Here is an 18037-nt window from a genome sequence, read left to right as displayed (position 1 = left end):
ATATAAACGCATCAGCACAATGTTACATGGTTTTATGTTTTTATAATGTGTCTTTTATTTTTAAAACCTCACTCTGACCTGTGGAGAACGGTATTATGCTCTCATGTTTGCTGAGTTACGGAAATGACAAACAAACCAGCACATTAACTAACCGACTATCAAAATGAAACTATAAATATTGTAGGTGTGTCGTACCTTCCTGGTAGTTGTGTGCCCCGTCAGGAAGAGCCAGGAAAGGGAGGTACTTCCACTCCTCTGGCAGCAGGTTACTGTCATGACCCTCATCTGGCATCAATGGCGGGTACGAGAATTCAACCTGAGGGGCGAGGACAGAACATCGGTATGGTTTACTTGTGATATGCTGCTTTTAAAAAATTAGCTTTGTTCTTTTATGTCTGCATTATCTCTTCTTGAAGATTTTATACTGGTAAGAATGTTGTCAAAGTTACAGACTAATTACAGACAGAATCTGAGACTTTTATCCACAGTACAGATTTTCCTGAGTGTATATTATACACATATTACAACACAAGTAATACTTAAATGATTTAATTCCAAAAGGAAATCAGCAGCAGGCCAGAGCGTGGTCTGAGGCTAAAGGTTTTAAGCCCATGGTGGCACTAAAGGAAAAGTCAGAAGATCACTAAAGTCAGCAGGATTCATCCTCTGAGGACCATAAATACATGTTGTGAATTTCATATCAATCCATCCAAACACTGTTAAGAAAATCACAAAAACACCCCTCGAGTTTTCTTTTAAATTGTAACTAGTTAAGAAACGTGTTAGTATGAGGAATTAGCTTTTCTTTCTCTTTTATAATAAACAGCCATAATGCTGAAATCACAATATTATAGTCATCCACCTTCAGAGAGAGGTTCCTTTGTAAACACAGCATTAAGTTAAATCACCCATTTTTCATGATAATGAAGAGATAGAGAGATTTCAGATAGATGTATTTACCTATTATCTATTTTACATCTTTCTTATGCTTCCACTGAGCTCAAGAAAAAAGCTGCCTGGGAAAAAAAACAAAAAACATTCACACCCCCTGTTTAATTCTCCCACACAGCCCAGCCTACTGCCAGAATAACCTGCTGGTCCTGAACGTATCACACACACACACACACATACACACACACACACACACACACACACACACACACACACACACACACACTGCAACAATGATTCACTCATCAAGGATAAAGTCCCTCAGGGCAAGGCGCCGACTCTGGAGGAGTGATGCTCTTAATTAAAAAACGTGCACGTCCAGTAGTGGAATGTAACCCAGTACATTTACATCTAAATATCTGAGGTACTTGTACTGTACTTGAGTGTTTCCATTTTAAGTAAGTTTATCCTTTTACTCCACTACGTCTCAGAGATAAATATTGTACTTTTTACTGCACTACATTTGTCTGACAGCTTTAGTTACTTTTCAGATGACAGTGTTTCAATAAAAAAAACATGTCCCTCCAGATGTGCTGATGTTGGATGTTTTCAAAAAACTGAAGGATGAAGTGTTTTTTTTATGTGTTGAGAAAATTCTCCTCGTTTTCAAAACGGATCAACCTGGTGATTTAAACCAGTAAAAACAGTGAATAAAGCAGTTTCACATTAAAGTCAGTGTTTTTCCAATGCTGTGTGGGATGTCGGAGACAGGCTGCTAGCCTAGCACATGCTAACGTGTGTCACTTTGTTCTCTGATAAGTTAAGACCTAGATGTTGAGAACATTTTAACTGGGAGTGGAATTATCCGCAGAGGTCTCTTCCTCTCGAAAACAAATACATTTGCTGGTTTGAACCTGTAAAACACTGAATAAAACAGTCTGGCGTTAAAAAAAAAATCTGTTTTTCTGATGCTCTTCTATTGGAGAAGCTTCTAATTATGGTGGCCGACGTGAAAACGCAAATGGCCTGCATCTATAGCAAGTGTTTGCTTTGTCCTTCCTGGGCTACTGTAGGAACATGGAGAGATTAAATGGAGAGATGTCAGGGCGACGGGGCTGCTCACGGACAGGCAACCCGAGCAGCTGGGGGTAAAGTGCCTTGCTCAGTGGCACCTCGGCAGTGCCTAACCCTAACCCTGACCACTCTTTGTTTCAACACCTGGCGTCACATCACAGTGATGACACACAAATATCCGCCTGCAAAGCCAAGGGTTTACCTGCTTTTATCAACAGCAACAATCACAATTAATGTGGCTATTCCTTAAACTGTTGTTCTCCACAAACCTTCTTCTTTTTAGCAGAAACTCGGCCACTCAGCCTCACTGTATTTGCATTTATTTCTGCACTGTGTCTCTTGGATGTCTGCTGCTTACGATCTGGCATCTGGTTGTTACCTTTTTATAAAGCCTCTACCTTACCTGAGCAATGTGGGGGCACATGAACATAAACATCCCAGACACAGAAAATAAGAAAATCCAGGCAGAGGGCAGAGTCTCTGTAGATAAACACACCGACACACACTGAGAGTGGGACAGAAGTGATGAGTGAAAGGGATTACTTCTGTATGAGTCTCTACAAAATCCTGAATATTATATCTTTAACACCTAATTTGAACCGTACACTCACTTTCATGTTGGTGTTTTGCCTCGTGAAGCGTATGTGAGGCAGTCAGTGTAAGTGCCTCTAATGCATCTTCTAATTATCACGTCTTCTTTTTCAAAATTCATTAAATTTACAGTGCGAGCTGGCAGCCATTAAACAAACACTGTGCCTCCTGCTTGTCTGCCGCTGCTCTCCATGTGTCAGGTCTTTCTGTGGCCTGTTAAACTCGACTCAGCGGGCCTGGAAGCAGCTGCTGCATGAGGCGAGAGATAAAACAGACATTTCATGTTTGATGTAAAAATGAGGCCCAACAAAGCAGACAGTGCGCGCTCTTTGTTTCGGGTTCTGGGCCTGTTGGCTCTGGTGGTGCAGGAGGTTATCTGATAGGGGTCAACGATCTCCTGCGGGGTATCAGATCGGGTTCTTGGCTCTTTAATCTGTCTGTCTTGTTCTGTTTCAGCATCTCTTTACCCCCCCCCCCCCCCCCTTCTTTTATTCACCTGCCACCCATCTGCTTCCCTGGCAGGAAGCTTATGACCAGTGGTGGAAGAAGTACTCCAGTCACTTGCTTAAGTAAGTACCATGTTGCACCACCATGTTTCTACAACAGCCCTGAACAGATAAATCAAACACTGCTAATGTGTTCTCACCTTTTTTCTCTGATAACTTAAGATCCAGACATTCAGGAGGTTTTTATGGGGAGCTGAATTACCCACAGAGGTCTCTTCATCTCCATAACAAACAGACCAGGTGACACTGAATAAAACAGTTTCACATTAAAAACCTGTGTTTTTCTGACACTCTCTTCTCGGAGGAGAGCCTAACTACAGTGGCCGAAATAACGCAGATGGCTCTATCTAGAGCTAGTGTTTGGTTTGTCCACTCTAAATAGGGGTATTCGTGTTTTTGCTTTGGCCACCATAATTAGAAGCCCGTCGGCAGCAGTGTTTGCAAAACACAGATTTTACCAAAGTGAAACTGTTATATTTAGTGTTTTTGCCAGTTTAAATCACAGGGGTCCCTTTGTTTTGGAGAGAAAGAGACCTCTGTGGATAATTCAGTTCCCAGTTAAAACCTCCTGAACAATAAACACTGCAGGAATTCTAACTGGGAGAAGTTTCAGCTCGTTGCAATCTGCAGTTCTCACCACTAGGTGCCACAAAATCCCCCTAAATCTAACACACTAACATCTAACATTTTAAAACTTTGGCTTCTTTTCTTGATTTACTTTTATTTATTCATTCAATTTTCAAAACAAAGGCATCAAAAAGGTTTCGTTATGGTATCGGTACTAAAACTCAGGTATGTATCTGCACATATTTTTTAAGTTTTTAACTGCATTTTCTTTCTACCTAAAAGTAACAAATATACATCTTTGTTTGAAGATGTCACATGTAAACAAGGTTGGCAAAGATTGAGTACTACAACTATCAGTTAACCTTTATGTGTTCAGGATACAGATCGACTTACTGCACATGCAGAACATAAAACATAACAAGACAACTCAGTCATATTAGAGATTATGTCTATTTTCTTAACAATTAATCGTGAAAATTATTTTCTCAATTACACACACAAAATCACTGACAATGAACATTTTACTGCACAATGAGGACTTTTACTTTAGAAAGGTTTTGAATACAGAAACTTGTAGTGGAGTATTTTTACAGTGTGGTATTGCTAGTTTGATTTAAGTAAAAGATCTAATGAATTCTCCCACCACTGTAGATCTATTTGAAATCCAGATTAATTAGAGAGAGGAAAGACAAATGCAGCATCCAGGAGAGCAAGATGCAGCCTGCAACAGAAACACAGAGTCTGCTGTTGAATACACTGAACTGGAAAGATGTTGGCAGCAGAGCTCATGTTATATAACCCAGTGAGCACAGAGCAAACAGCTGATGTTTAGTACAGCCTCTCTCCTTAATGCATGTGAGTAATGATCATGGGCCCTGCAGGGTTTGTGTATGCACGCTCAGAGACAAGAGAGGCGCAGTCAGTGAGCTGGATTATCAATCCGTGCTGAATAACAGTGGAAATGTGCCTTTATTAAGGGTCCATTGGGAAGCGCTGGTTAGCAGTTAGCTGTGTTAGCATGGAGAGCAGGGGTTCACCTACCTGACAGCCCTTTTTGTGGTGAAATCCAACCACCACGATGTGCAGCACCGATCCCTTCGGATCGTCCCTGCCGTAAGACTCCATTCCCCCCGGATGTTTAGTCCGTCCTGTGGTGTTTTTAACTCCGGGGTCGGATGTAAACACAGCGGACAAAGATGATTTTCCCCCCTGAATCTGCGGCAGATAGACAGGCGGACAGGGACACAACACAACCACAGGAGGCGATTTTTCTCTTCCGCTTCGTCCCACTGTGTCAGAGGACGGACAGAGCGAGAGGGTTCACTGCAGCGCACTTCCGTTTTCGTCAAGTAAACGTGAGTTCGCAGCTTTGTCCAGTGATGGAGGAAGTCCTCAACTCCGCTATTTAAGAAAAGCGATAGTTCTTTTTTTAAAAAAAAAATAAAAATGAGTTGTGTAGTAGGGTATGTGTCCATAGTCATTATATTACATAAAGTAGAGGCTGGAGTCCAACATGGAAGCAAAGCCTACTGATGTGGACGGGGTCAGCAACAAAATGTAGCTATTTTAGCCACTTCAAAAAAAAGTCCCACCTAAATAATCGATATCAGTTTCAGGGTATGCTATATTGAGAATATTTTCACACCTCTGCCTCAGTGTCAGACAGTGATTTTCAACTGAAAAAAATAGCCATTATATCACTCTCTTCAAAGCCAGACTCCATTGAGAAAAACAGTAATTTAACATTGCTGAACACAGGAGCTGCTGGTCTACCACTACCTACATTAGTTATTTTGTTTGTGTCATTGTGTGACATTGCTGTTTAAAAGGGTTAGTTCGGGTTCACCAAAGTCACACCATAACGCAAACTAACTAACTGACTGAAACAGTGGTAGACCAGCAGCTCCTGTGTTCAACAAACTAAAATTACTGGATTGTCAGTGGAGTCTGGTGAGTTTGAAGAGAGCGTAGATGGGAAACTGAAGCCATTAATGGCCTCCATATCAGAACGGGCCATCTGAGAGAAAGGTTTAGTTGTGAAAATACTCTCAAAATAGCATACACTTTAACACTTTAACACTTTTTTAGGTGTCTGAAATATGTTTTGTTGCTGACACTCCACAGCAGTACATTGCTTATCTCCTATGTCAGACTAAAGCCTGCTTCTCCAAACTAGGGGCATGCCAACTGACATCTATTGTGGGTAATACACTGACTATGGATAAGTACCCCATACAACTCCACTTAAAAAAAATCCAAACTATCCCTTTAAGTAAAAGCACGATTACCACAATGTAAAAATACTGTGTTAAAAGTAAAAGCCCTCCATGATACTTAAGTAAAAGTATGTAAGTAGGCTATTATATGGAAAATGTACTTAAAGTATTAATGGTACAAGATTGTCATCTATGACTGTCAAACTGTTATATATTATATCATTATTAGTATTACTCTTGCATTCATGTAAAAGCAGGATTTTACTGTTATTGTAGTCCATACTATATTTATCATTCATACTGGTAACTTGTTTGTGTCACTATATATATTACATGTATTGGTTTGCACCTTAACTTTTTGCATCATACTGTTAGCTTTAAATATATATATATACAGTACAGGCCAAAAGTTTGGACACACCTTCTCATTCAATGCGTTTTCTTTATTTTCATGACTATTTACATTGTAGATTCTCACTGAAGGCATCAAAACTATGAATGAACACATGTGGAGTTATGTACTTAACAAAAAAAGGTGAAATAACTGAAAACATGTTTTATATTCTAGTTTCTTCAAAATAGCCACCCTTTGCTCTGATTACTGCTTTGCACACTCTTGGCATTCTCTCCATGAGCTTCAAGAGGTAGTCACCTGAAATGGTTTTCCAACAGTCTTGAAGGAGTTCCCAGAGGTGTTTAGCACTTGTTGGCCCCTTTGCCTTCACTCTGCGGTCCAGCTCACCCCAAACCATCTCGATTGGGTTCAGGTCCGGTGACTGTGGAGGCCAGGTCATCTGCCGCAGCACTCCATCACTCTCCTTCTTGGTCAAATAGCCCTTACACAGCCTGGAGGTGTGTTTGGGGTCATTGTCCTGTTGAAAAATAAATGATCGTCCAACTAAACGCAAAGCGGATGGGATGGCATGTCGCTGCAGGATGCTGTGGTAGCCATGCTGGTTCAGTGTGCCTTCAATTTTGAATAAATCCCCAACAGTGTCACCACCAAAACACCCCCACACCATCACACCTCCTCCTCCATGCTTCACAGTGGGAACCAGGCATGTGGAATCCATCTGTTCACCTTTTCTGCGTCTCAAAAAGACACGGCGGTTGGAACCAAAGATCTCAAATTTGGACTCATCAGACCAAAGCACAGATTTCCACTGGTCTAATGTCCATTCCTTGTGTTTCTTGGCCCAAACAAATCTCTTCTGCTTGTTGCCTCTCCTTAGCAGTGGTTTCCTAGCAGCTATTTGACCATGAAGGCCTGATTGGCGCAGTCTCCTCTTAACAGTTGTTCTAGAGATGGGTCTGCTGCTAGAACTCTGTGTGGCATTCATCTGGTCTCTGATCTGAGCTGCTGTTAACTTGCGATTTCTGAGGCTGGTGACTCGGATGAACTTATCCTCAGAAGCAGAGGTGACTCTTGGTCTTCCTTTCCTGGGTCGGTCCTCACGTGTGCCAGTTTCGTTGTAGCGCTTGATGGTTTTTGCGACTCCACTTGGGGACACATTTAAAGTTTTTGCAATTTTCTGGACTGACTGACCTTCATTTCTTAAAGTAATGATGGCCACTCATTTTTCTTTAGTTAGCTGTTTGGTTCTTGCCATAATATGAATTTTAACAGTTGTCCAATAGGGCTGTCGGCTGTGTATTAACCTGACTTCTGCACAACACAACTGATGGTCCCAACCCCATTGATAAAGCAAGAAATTCCACTAATTAACCCTGATAAGGCACACCTGTGAAGTGGAAACCATTTCAGGTGACTACCTCTTGAAGCTCAGCGAGAGAATGCCAAGAGTGTGCAAAGCAGTAATCAGAGCAAAGGGTGGCTATTTTGAAGAAACTAGAATATAAAACATGTTTTCAGTTATTTCACCTTTTTTTGTTAAGTACATAACTCCACATGTGTTCATTCATAGTTTTGATGCCTTCAGTGAGAATCTACAATGTAAATAGTCATGGAAATAAAGAAAACGCATTGAATGAGAAGGTGTGTCCAAACTTTTGGCCTGTACTGTATATATATATATATATATATATTGCTCCTTGCTGTTATCTAGTTTTATATTCAGTTTATATTTGTTATATATTGTATTTTGTATTTGTTATAGCCTACATTCACTTTGTTATTTTAGTCTTTGTATAGTCTATTGCACACTTTGTATCTGCACCCCTCTAACTTTGTATTGCAACTTCTGCACAACAATGTCCCTCTGGATAAATAAAGTTCTAACTTCTCTTGTCTTGTCTTATATTGGTTGGTTGAGGTTAGGGCTGCAACTAATGATTATTTTCATTGTCGATTAATCTATCAGTTATTTTCTTGGTTAATGAATTAGTTGTTCAGTAAATGTTAACAAATTGTGCGTATTTTATATTTCTAAATATTTTACATACTAGTTCTAAACATTGTAGCATAATAATGCACATATTTTTATTTTCATATTTTTTTACAAACTGCTTACTTTCACACTTCTTATTTCAGCTTCAGATTCTAATATGTACAAAGAAAGTGATAAAACCAGAGGCAAAGCCAGATGTATAAAAATAAATGGTTTTATAATAAATATATAACGAATTAACGTGATTCACTGCGCGTATATACTATATTTAATTCTGCTTAATTCAAGTATTATTTCCGACCACTGGATCCGGCAGACCACAGAAACTGTCGTTGGTTATTATCTATCTTGACCTTCGCGCTATCATCTTTGTTACAGTCAAATGATTACGTCATATATTCACCGGCTCAACCAGCGCCACCCTGTGGAAATAGGTCGAACAACATAATTTAATTTTCAAGTCTTTTCCATTTCTGTAATATCTGTTGAGTTGTGTATTTATTTGGTTTCTTAAATAGTTTGTGTTTATCCTGTAGAGTTTTTCATAGATGTAAAAATGTAGGCCTACACGACAAACTGACATTTGGTTGCTGCAGAGAGCTGTTCGATTATTCATTATTGATTGCTTTGGTCTGGTTTCTGACATTCTTCTGTTGATTGCTTCTGACTGGTGCTTGTTGAATGAACATGGCGGCTACTCCGGCAACAAATCCGTCACAGTTGCTCCCACTGGGTTTGTAAATTCCTAAATATGTCGAGTTTCTGATTTATTTAACTAATTATAAATCAGTATTTAATATGAGAGTGTTGTGTTTGGACTTTGAGGTGATAGTTCAGATATTAGGGATGTTTAGTTAGCTAGTTAACGTTAGCATCATGCTTCCAGGTACAAACGCACGATGGCTTCATTAACGTTACTGCATGTTGACAGTCTTTATTTTCTTGAATGAGCCACACACAATTTATTTCCGTTAAAGTAACAATGTTCATAGTATCGAAGGGTCATATTAGAAGGGAAAACAATAGATCCAATATCCAGGCAGATTCGTTTTATACGAAAATGTAACTAAGTACATTTACTCAAGTAGGCTACAAATTTGAGGTACTTGTACTTGAGTCTTTTCTGTTAGTGCTATTTTACATTTCTAATGTTACTCCATTACATTTATGTGACAGCTTTGTTACACACAAAACATATGAAGATTTACAAAATGATTTCTTATAAATCACCCAACAGTAATAATAATAATAATAATAAGTAATAATAATAATAATAAGTTATAGCTGAAATGATCTTTCGAGAAATCAATCAGTCGATTGACAGAAAATTAATTGGCGACATTTTGACAACAGCAACAAAAATGACTGAAAATATTGATCAGTTGCTGATCTAATATTCTGTCCAATAAACTAATTATTTTTACAGGGTCGCCTGCAAAGTTGTGCAAAAAGAGAAGAATAGAAATTTGAGTGGATGTCTCATGTTGGTTTGTTTTTCTCATTTTTAGAGCTTGTGGACAAATGTATTGGCTCCCGAATTCACATCGTCATGAAAACCGACAAAGAAATCGTCGGCACCCTGCTGGGTTTTGACGACTTTGTCAGTATCCTTCTCAGATAACAAATTAATTAAAGTAAGAATAATTTTCTGGTGTTTAACAAACTACATGATTTTACTGTTTGCTCTGCATATTGTCCCAGTTTTTGTCCTTGACTCAAGGTTTTAGATATGGTCCTGGAAGATGTCACAGAATTGTAAGTACAAATTCATTTGTGCATTAAGTACGGTCACTAGTAATGCGCCTGTTTGCTGAATTTATTAATTAATATTCATATCTGTGTTTTAGTGAAATCACACCAGAGGGACGAAGGATAACCAAACTGGACCAGATCCTCCTCAATGGCAATAACATCACCATGGTGTGTAAACCTATCCTGCATGTTTGGTATCATTACATCCACTTCATAGGGTCACAGGTTTATCTTTCACCTCCACCTGTTACTGTGGTTTTAGACCTTTTAAAGATCCAGCAGGTAAGATTTAGTGGCGTCAACCTGTGAGGATTGAAACCAGCTGAAACATCTCCTGGTTAGAATTCCTTCCGTGTTCACTGTTCTAGAGGTTTTTACTGGGAGCTGAATTATCCTCCTCTCTAAAAGAAACATGATTTAAGTTGGTTGAAACACTGAATAAAACAGTTTAACATAAAAATGTGTTTTGCCGACACTCGTAGCAGAGGGGTTGTGAACTACGGTGGCTGATAAAAACGTGTCCCTATCTAGAGCCAGTATTTGCTATGTCAGCTCTGGGCTACTGTAGAAACATGGCGGTACAACATAGAGCCATATCTCCATAGATGAGGACCTGCTCCCTATGTAGATATAAACAGCTCATTCTAAAGTAACAAAAATACAACAGTTGATTATACACACCATTCCTGCCAATATAGCCCCATAAATCCTACACACTGGATCTCTAATATACAGATTTGTTTTGCAGCTCATCCCTGGAGGAGAAGGCCCTGAAGTATGAGCTGAGAATCATCGCTGAAGGCTCAGACAGTTTTGTGTTGTTGATTTGTGCCTCTCCTGTCTTGTGTTCCCCACTTGATGATATCCTTAGTGTTGTTTTTTGGATCGCTCCTTCTTGATGTTAAGGGAGGGTAATATTTTTGTAAGATTCCTAATTGAGTATTTGTTATTAAAAAAAGGTTAAATTTGAAGTGTGTCATGAACAAAAAGAGGGTTTTTTTGTTTTGTTTTTTTACAAATAAATGAGAATCATAATTTGAAAAAACAGGCTTGTCTTTATTTCTTTTCTCAAACTCATAGTTGTACAACTTTTAGTGCAAGTGTCGGTACAAAACCAAAGTGTCATACAACAGCAGTGATAAACCCTGATCCAGTTACGTATGAGAAGATTTAAAAAATTAAGTAATGTACATGCAGCATTACTGAACACAGAGGGAGTTGATTGATGTTGAATATGAATGTAGAATCTGTCCTTCAGTACATGGAAGGTTTCTCCTCTCCTTTAGGGTTGGTCACCTTTTCCATATTCTTGGTGAGGATGTCGAAAAGCTCAGTCTAAAGTAAACGGATAGACAAAAACGGTTTAGATTTTCTTCTTCTGTGACAGCATGACAGTAAATAATTTGGACTCAGATCAGTCTGACTTACGTAGAAGCCGCGAATGTCGAGAATGATCACTCTGATCTCAGAGTAGATGGCCTCGTCCTTGTCGTGGACCAGCGAGCGGTAATCCATCTGGAGGAAGAGAAAGCAGGGATTTGAGGTACTCCTAACCATTTAATCAAAACTTTAAACAATTAAAGAATAAAGCTGGTGTTATTATTTATGTTTCTTACCACTGACTAATCCCATGATAACCCCACAACAAAACGTGTTTGTCCGTCTCTCAAAACTTTTTTTTCTGTCCTTACAATTTTGTGTGTTGAAATTTTCAGGGCATGAATGAATCACTAAATTATAAATAGACGTAAATTAATAACTCTTTATTTATTTATTTTATTTTATCAAGTAATAATGGGTAATAAGTAATAAAATTTATTTAAAAAGACCTAATTAAAAAGAAATAATGTAAAATGTAAAAATAATTACAAGAAAAAACAGTAATAAAAACAAAATAGAGATGGAAATACTGATACAAAAAAATCTGAGTAAAATAAAAAAAATATGAAAAGAGGGATGTAAACATAATATCTAAAAAATACAATTTTTCCAAAAAAAGGAAAAAATTTAATAAAAATAAAAGTTAAATATATAAGAATAAAAATCAAATAAATAATGATAAAAAATAAAATGGAGAGATGGAAATAGTGATACAAAAACAATCTGTAAAAATACAAATAAAATATAAATAAATAAACAAGGATTAAAAATCAGTGTCTTTTTTTTATGCAAAAGCATTTCATGGTTTCAGCTTCTCAAATCTTTTAATTATTTTGATGTATTGATTGAAATGATTCTACATTGAGTACTTTAACTTTGAATACTTAAAATTAACAGTAAATTGATTTCACTACTGCAGAAGTTCTTACAGCCTTTCCTTGGCGGCATCTCTCCAATTCTCTATTTCAAGTGCAAGTTTTTGCACAACACCTGCCCTTATATAGCGTTTAGGGGGCGTTACCTATGCTAATAGGTTACTTGTGTTCAAGTTGGATTCATCATTCAGCACACCTGGCTTACCCAGGTGTGCTGGTTTGGATGGTTAAGAACATTTGCTGCATGTGGAATTGACTTGTTTCATTTTGTCTCTTAAACAGCAAATTTAAGAGAGACTACAGGGAGTGTTGCTGTATGAGGTCCACTGTATGAATGTACACACTCCACGTATGAGAAACAACACAGCAGGCAAACGCATGAAGGGTACTGTAACATGATTAAAGACGTTAATCTTTAAAAACACAACTTGTAGCTGAATATTTTTTGTTTAAGTCTCAGTAATTTCCTTAAACAGCTGCTCACTGTAGTTTCTATCAAACAAGCAGGAGGAAATAGTTCGGACTTTGTTGGGGACTATTTCAAGCAGTGAATTTATCCACATTGGGTGCCCTAGTGAGTATTTGTTGCCACCCAGTGCAACAGTATGGCTCACTGATGTGGTTTAAAAGTTTTTGGACCACAACTGAGCTCTATGGCACAGAGGAAGAGGATATATCAGGCTCTGGAGACACATATACTAATATATAGTGATATTGATTCTTTTCATGGGATTTGTTGACAGAAAAATGTAGAAAAATTGCCAGACTTGTCCTTTAAGAGAAGGTCATTGTGAACACTCACCACATGAGTCTCTTTGGAGGCTTTTCCGACAGCATCCCCCCTCTCCGATATGTACCTGCATAATTCAGCAAATGGTTTTATAACTCACAGGACATGTACCCGTACCTGTGTCCAACATCACCATAAAACTCCTTCATTTTTAATTAAAGTGCTTTTAATTGTTTGTCTGCTTAAAAAGCTGGTAAACTGTAAACAATCTTACAGTAAGCGACATTTGTATCAAACATACTTGTTGATGTTGCCCTGAAAAGTGTCAACTTTGGTCCTAACTGCAGTGATCCTCTCCAAGATTTTTTCCTGTGGTGAAAAATGTAATTAATAATTCATTAAAACTTCACAAAATGTTACCAAATTGTGTCGCTAAGCAGGGACGTGTTGCACTGGGGAAATGTACCTGGATGGCAACTCCAAAGTCATTTCCATCTTCTATTTTGGGGATGAGGTGCTGAATCCAGCAGGAGACCTACAGTAACACAAGACGTTTATTAAAACATAACATAATGACTACAAGACAAAAAACAACTACAAAGAGACACATTTCAGCCATTTTCATGTCAATTTAATTCAGTGTTTCGGAAAAGAAACTGGCTTGGTGTTCATCTTCACGATGACAGGGATTGAAAAAGACCACAAAGAGATGCAAATGAACTGCAAAGAGCCCCAGAATGACGGTCAAAGGCCTTTTTCATGTCAACTTAATGCGGTGAAGGAACTGGCTCAGTGATTAACTTACAGTGATCATGGTCTCTCTCATGGCAAAGATCTCTGGTTTCACCTTCTCTAGAAGCGTCATTATCTTCTCATTCCCCTTAATGAAGCCACATTTTGGAGCTGTAGGACAGGGAGAAGACATTAGACATGTTTTACCTGTCATATACTGAATAGAGAGGCCCATGGGACCTTATTTTAGAAAAAAATATGTACGATAGGCCAAGTTTCTTTCCTGCTATGGCAAAGGGATGACCTGCCCTACTCTCCCTTTGATTGGCTAGTACTCATTGCCTTCGTTGGTTGGGATGGTTAAGTTTAGGCAAGAGATTTTCGATTGGTTAACATTAGGGTAAAGACTGTGAGGGTAAGTCTATCAGAGGACAGGTCACGCCATCGCCATCATGAGAAAAATAAATTTGTGTACAGTAGTCACATGGATGGATTACTGAACGGGTCTACCAGGCACAGGCTGAGGAGCCCAAAGTGTTGGGGGCACACCTCAGCCTTATTTGTCAATATCCATTGACTACTGTACATATTTTTTTCCAAAATAAAGTCCCATGCTGGTCCAGCGGCAAGAGATGGACTTCACCTCTCCATATTATATGCGGATGCAAAAAAAGTAAACAACTTACCTTTCTTCTTTTTCTTTTCATCTTCATCATTCTTATCCGTCTCCATTTCCTGTGAGATCAATTTTGAATGTTCAAAAAAAAAATTCAGTGTTACTGGACATTTTTTGTCATGTCTGTGAGACAGAGTTCACCTGTGACATCACTGCAAACTGGGGGCGTGCCAACAGACATTTACTATATGTAATACCGCTTCAAAAGGTCCAAACTATTCCTTTAAGAAAGACGCCACCACAGAACAGAAGAGGATTTCATTTCCATACATTACTGATTTGAGGCCACACATTTTTTTCCTCACAAATGTCACCAGGTGGGCTCCATAGTACGAGCAAAATACATATCAATGTTAACAAAACAGCTGATGGTGATGGACCTGGCATTTCTTTCTCTTTTCGCAAGAATAACAAGACAAATGTAAACGTAACATAATGTCTCACTGTGACATACAGAGAGACGTTAAAGGGATAGTTCAGATTTTCTGAAGTGGGGTTTTATGGAGTGCTTATCCATAGAACAGCATATTGCAAACAGTAGATATCAGTCAACGTCCCCAGTTTGAAGCAGGCTGGAGTACGACATAGAAGCTAAGCAATGTACTGCTGTGGAGGGGCCAACGACAAAATACATTTTAGCCACCTAAAAAAAGTCCCACCTAAAAAAATCAGTATCAGTTTAAGTGTAGGCTATATTTAGAATATTTTCACTGCTTTACCATAATGTCTGACAGTGATTTCTAACAGGAAAACTAAGTTGTTACATTGAAAATCCCGTTTCCAACTGCACAAAAAACCCACCAACACCTACTAACATCTGACTTTTGAATATAATGGGAAAGGTTACAATCAGCATTCACACCAAGGTCAAATGACTCTGCATTAGTCACTGGTATTTATCGGCCTGTCCATGATATTGAATGCGACACACCAGAAAACAACGGAAAGGCATACTCATCTACTGCAGAGCCAGATACATGGCTCCAGTTGACTGGCAATGAGAAAGGAGTCGATTGGCTACCTTCAAGGGGTGTCCCCGCATCTAAAAAAAAAAACCCTGCATACATGCGCTAATTTTGGTGGAAAAAGGGGTATAATATTGTCAATAAAGTCTGGCAGCTTTGACGAGAGAATAGATGGGGAGCGGAAGCCCTTAACAGCTTCCACATCTGAACGGACCCCGAATGTACACTGAAATTATTTTTTTGGTGGCTAAAACACATCACAGCAGTAGATTGCTTAGCTTCCATATCAGACACCAGCCTGCTTCTCCAAACTGGGGGCAAGCCGATTGACATCTACTGCATGTAATACACCACTGACTATGGGTAAGTACCTCATACAACCTCACTTCAACAAATCTGAACTATCCCTTTAACGTAGAAGCAGAGGCACACCCACAATTTATGCATCAACAGGAGCTGCAGCTGCAGGACAGGTTTTGCTCATCAAGATCAACCAGCACTCTTATTTAAACTGTACTCCCTTCACCTGCATGTATTTATGAAGAGCTGAATGCAAAAGGCATGCGTCATGCCCACTTTGGAGAATGTCATAAACACACTTTGGAAAAGATGTAAGAGAACCAAAACAAGTCAACTGCAGCAAAACTAACATGGAAAGTATTAAAGATTCTGTTTTAGTTTATTATGTCAGATTGTTGGATGTGGCTGGTCTCACCTCGTCCTCTGGGGTAGGAGGGTCTGGAATGGGGATGTCCAGAGGTGCCTTGAGTAAGGACATGTCTGTGATACTGAGGACTTCATCCTGAAAACACACACACAGCATAAAGAGAATACAGACACAAATGACAGGTGAGGGGTTACTGAGCTTAGTGTTTTATTATACTGAACTTGCTGACCTTGAGCAGAGCATCCAGCTGTACAATCTTCATGGGGATGAAGTTGGAGAACAGATTCTCTGCCTGTAAAACAAAACGTGCTTATTTTTGAATGAATGTGTCATTAGACTTCACAACAAAACATCTGGATAAATGTGTGTCTAAACATACCTCACGATGCAGGGAAGTGCGGAAGTTTTCCACCTGTGAAAAGCAGGAAACATATAATTTAAGCTGCTGACTCATGTTACACAAGTCTTTTGGATTTACTTTCGTTTTCCTCTGTGAAGGGGACTTTCCGCTGCTTCACCAACTACAACTGACTCTGCTTTAAAAACACGTTTATGCAGAACAAGTCAGAAACTATCTGAATTAAATTACCTGTTATCAAAGTATTTTAGCATGAAGCTATCACTTGTAGCCTACTGTACCTCTGCATGGACACGAGTGTAACTTACCTTCCCCGCATTCGCCGCGCTTATTTTCAGGGTTGATGTCGCTGACATGGCTGAGCAGACTTTTTAAGCTAAGGACAAATAAATCAGTCCGTTCAAGTTTTCAGATGAAGTCAGAGGTGTACAGGTTCAGCAGAGGACAATATGGCTCGCAAGTGAGGTTGTTTTATTTCCTTAGCAAGTTTGCTTTCGATTTCATGTCGGATGATGCAGTTTGCGCCTCCCACTGTCTCCTTCCTCCTCTGAAAGTAGGACGTGTGCAGAGTTTACAAAGTTTACAGCCTTATGACTTCAGTTTGTGTTACAGCTTGTTCAGTAAAATGATAATAATAAGTAATATTATTATTACTATCATTATTATCATTATTGCAAACAATAAATGTGTCTAAAATCATTCATGTTATACATAGTGGTGTCTGAAGACAATAACATTTAACACAAGATTATTTTTCATTTTTCTAAAAGAAAATTAATTTTCTTTTAAATCTTTTGATACAATTTTACGTTATTAAACAATTTAATTTCAAATTTCAATTTCATTGATATTAAACGGTTTCATATATATTTCAATAGGACGTCACATAAATGAAAATACCATTTCATATTCAATTTCATACATTAAAATAATTATACATAAATTTAGGCACATAGTTTATTATGTGTTAAAAGCATTTGACATGTGACGTGGTCCCATACAGGCACATATTGGTTTTGGACCTTTCACATCTGTAATATCATACTTGACGACTGAAAACATGAATCTCATTAGGGAAGTGATACACAACAATGGGATGCAGGGTGGCCCACTGACCATTTTCTTTTTTTTTTGCACTTGGAATGTGAATAAGGGGCCAGAATGCATTAAAAAAATAAAATTGATCTTGTTTCTCAAAAAAAAGGGTGGATCCCCTAGAACAAGCATGTCCAACATCTGTCCCAGAGGCCAAGTGTAGCCCACAGACAGATTTCAAATAACCTGTGACTTGGCTTATAAAATACATTACAGTAGAACTTCAATTAGTAGCCCGGGCTATTATTTGCTTAAATCATTAATATCTACAGGCCTATGTTTGAGACAGGCATCTATATGGGACAGGCCTTTAATTCAACTCACACAAAACTGTTGCTCGGCAAAGATGGGAAAATACAATTAAATTGTCCATTTAAACATGTATGATTGTTACTTAAAGAAAAAATAGGCTTCAGTTAATATATCAATTATGAATCATTCATTTGACCTAGCTCTGGATGACAGCACATCAGAGAGAGAGAGAGATATTTATGGCACTCGAGGATTACACCACCCGGCACGCTGACACAACTCCACTTTATCCTGTTAAAATAATACTCACAACTTGGATTCATTTTCATGAAAAAACCCTTTGATTCTTTTGATCTGAGGAC

General features: G+C 38.5%; 3 protein-coding genes across 3 annotated transcripts in view; 1 reads left to right on the top strand and 2 right to left on the bottom strand.

The window, feature by feature from the left end:
* The window catches only part of avl9 (AVL9 homolog (S. cerevisiase)), a 41263-nt gene extending 36344 nt beyond the window's left edge, over nucleotides 1-4919 (bottom strand). Inside the window, exons 1-2 of the mRNA XM_033638664.2 lie at nucleotides 4671-4919; nucleotides 196-316 (exon numbers count right to left, since the gene is read on the bottom strand). Of these exons, the coding sequence (XP_033494555.2) occupies nucleotides 196-316; nucleotides 4671-4754 (205 nt within the window). The 5' untranslated portion in view covers nucleotides 4755-4919. The remainder of the gene's footprint in view (nucleotides 1-195; nucleotides 317-4670) is intronic.
* Nucleotides 4920-8788: 3869 nt separating this feature from the next.
* Nucleotides 8789-10990, top strand: lsm5 (LSM5 homolog, U6 small nuclear RNA and mRNA degradation associated). Its single transcript, XM_033638210.2, has 5 exons — nucleotides 8789-8926; nucleotides 9702-9797; nucleotides 9921-9948; nucleotides 10041-10113; nucleotides 10694-10990. The coding sequence occupies exons 1-5, from the start codon at nucleotides 8875-8877 to the stop codon at nucleotides 10724-10726; spliced, it is 282 nt and encodes a 93-aa protein (XP_033494101.1). The 5' UTR covers nucleotides 8789-8874; the 3' UTR covers nucleotides 10727-10990.
* psme2 (proteasome activator subunit 2) lies at nucleotides 10981-16830 on the bottom strand. Its single transcript, XM_033638208.2, has 11 exons — nucleotides 16637-16830; nucleotides 16350-16382; nucleotides 16200-16262; nucleotides 16019-16105; nucleotides 14349-14397; nucleotides 13736-13833; nucleotides 13397-13465; nucleotides 13232-13299; nucleotides 13003-13057; nucleotides 11374-11460; nucleotides 10981-11280 (listed from the first exon to the last, which is right to left on the bottom strand). Exons 1-11 carry the CDS (start codon nucleotides 16682-16684, stop codon nucleotides 11200-11202), a joined length of 738 nt encoding a protein of 245 aa, XP_033494099.1. The 5' UTR covers nucleotides 16685-16830; the 3' UTR covers nucleotides 10981-11199.
* Nucleotides 16831-18037: the final 1207 nt, after the last annotated feature.

This window comes from Epinephelus lanceolatus, chromosome 20 (assembly GCF_041903045.1).
Source record: "Epinephelus lanceolatus isolate andai-2023 chromosome 20, ASM4190304v1, whole genome shotgun sequence".
NCBI classification, from domain to species: Eukaryota; Metazoa; Chordata; class Actinopteri; order Perciformes; family Serranidae; genus Epinephelus; species Epinephelus lanceolatus.
Note: the sequence above shows the minus strand (reverse complement) of the source record. Positions and strands in the feature narration are given on the sequence as shown.

Excerpts from the sequence above, each read along its gene's own strand:
- lsm5 (XM_033638210.2), top strand. The coding sequence starts at position 8,875 with ATGAACATGGCGGCTACTCCGGCAACAAATCCGTCACAGTTGCTCCCA. Across the intron at positions 8,927-9,701 it reads GTCACAGTTGCTCCCACTGG|AGCTTGTGGACAAATGTATT; the intron begins GTTTGTAAATTC and ends TCTCATTTTTAG. Across the intron at positions 9,949-10,040 it reads CTGGAAGATGTCACAGAATT|TGAAATCACACCAGAGGGAC; the intron begins GTAAGTACAAAT and ends TCTGTGTTTTAG.
- psme2 (XM_033638208.2), bottom strand. The coding sequence starts at position 16,684 with ATGTCAGCGACATCAACCCTGAAAATAAGCGCGGCGAATGCGGGGAAG. Across the intron at positions 13,058-13,231 it reads TTTCAGGGCAACATCAACAA|GTACATATCGGAGAGGGGGG; the intron begins GTATGTTTGATA and ends TGAATTATGCAG. Across the intron at positions 11,461-13,002 it reads CCTCCAAAGAGACTCATGTG|ATGGATTACCGCTCGCTGGT; the intron begins GTGAGTGTTCAC and ends CTCTTCCTCCAG.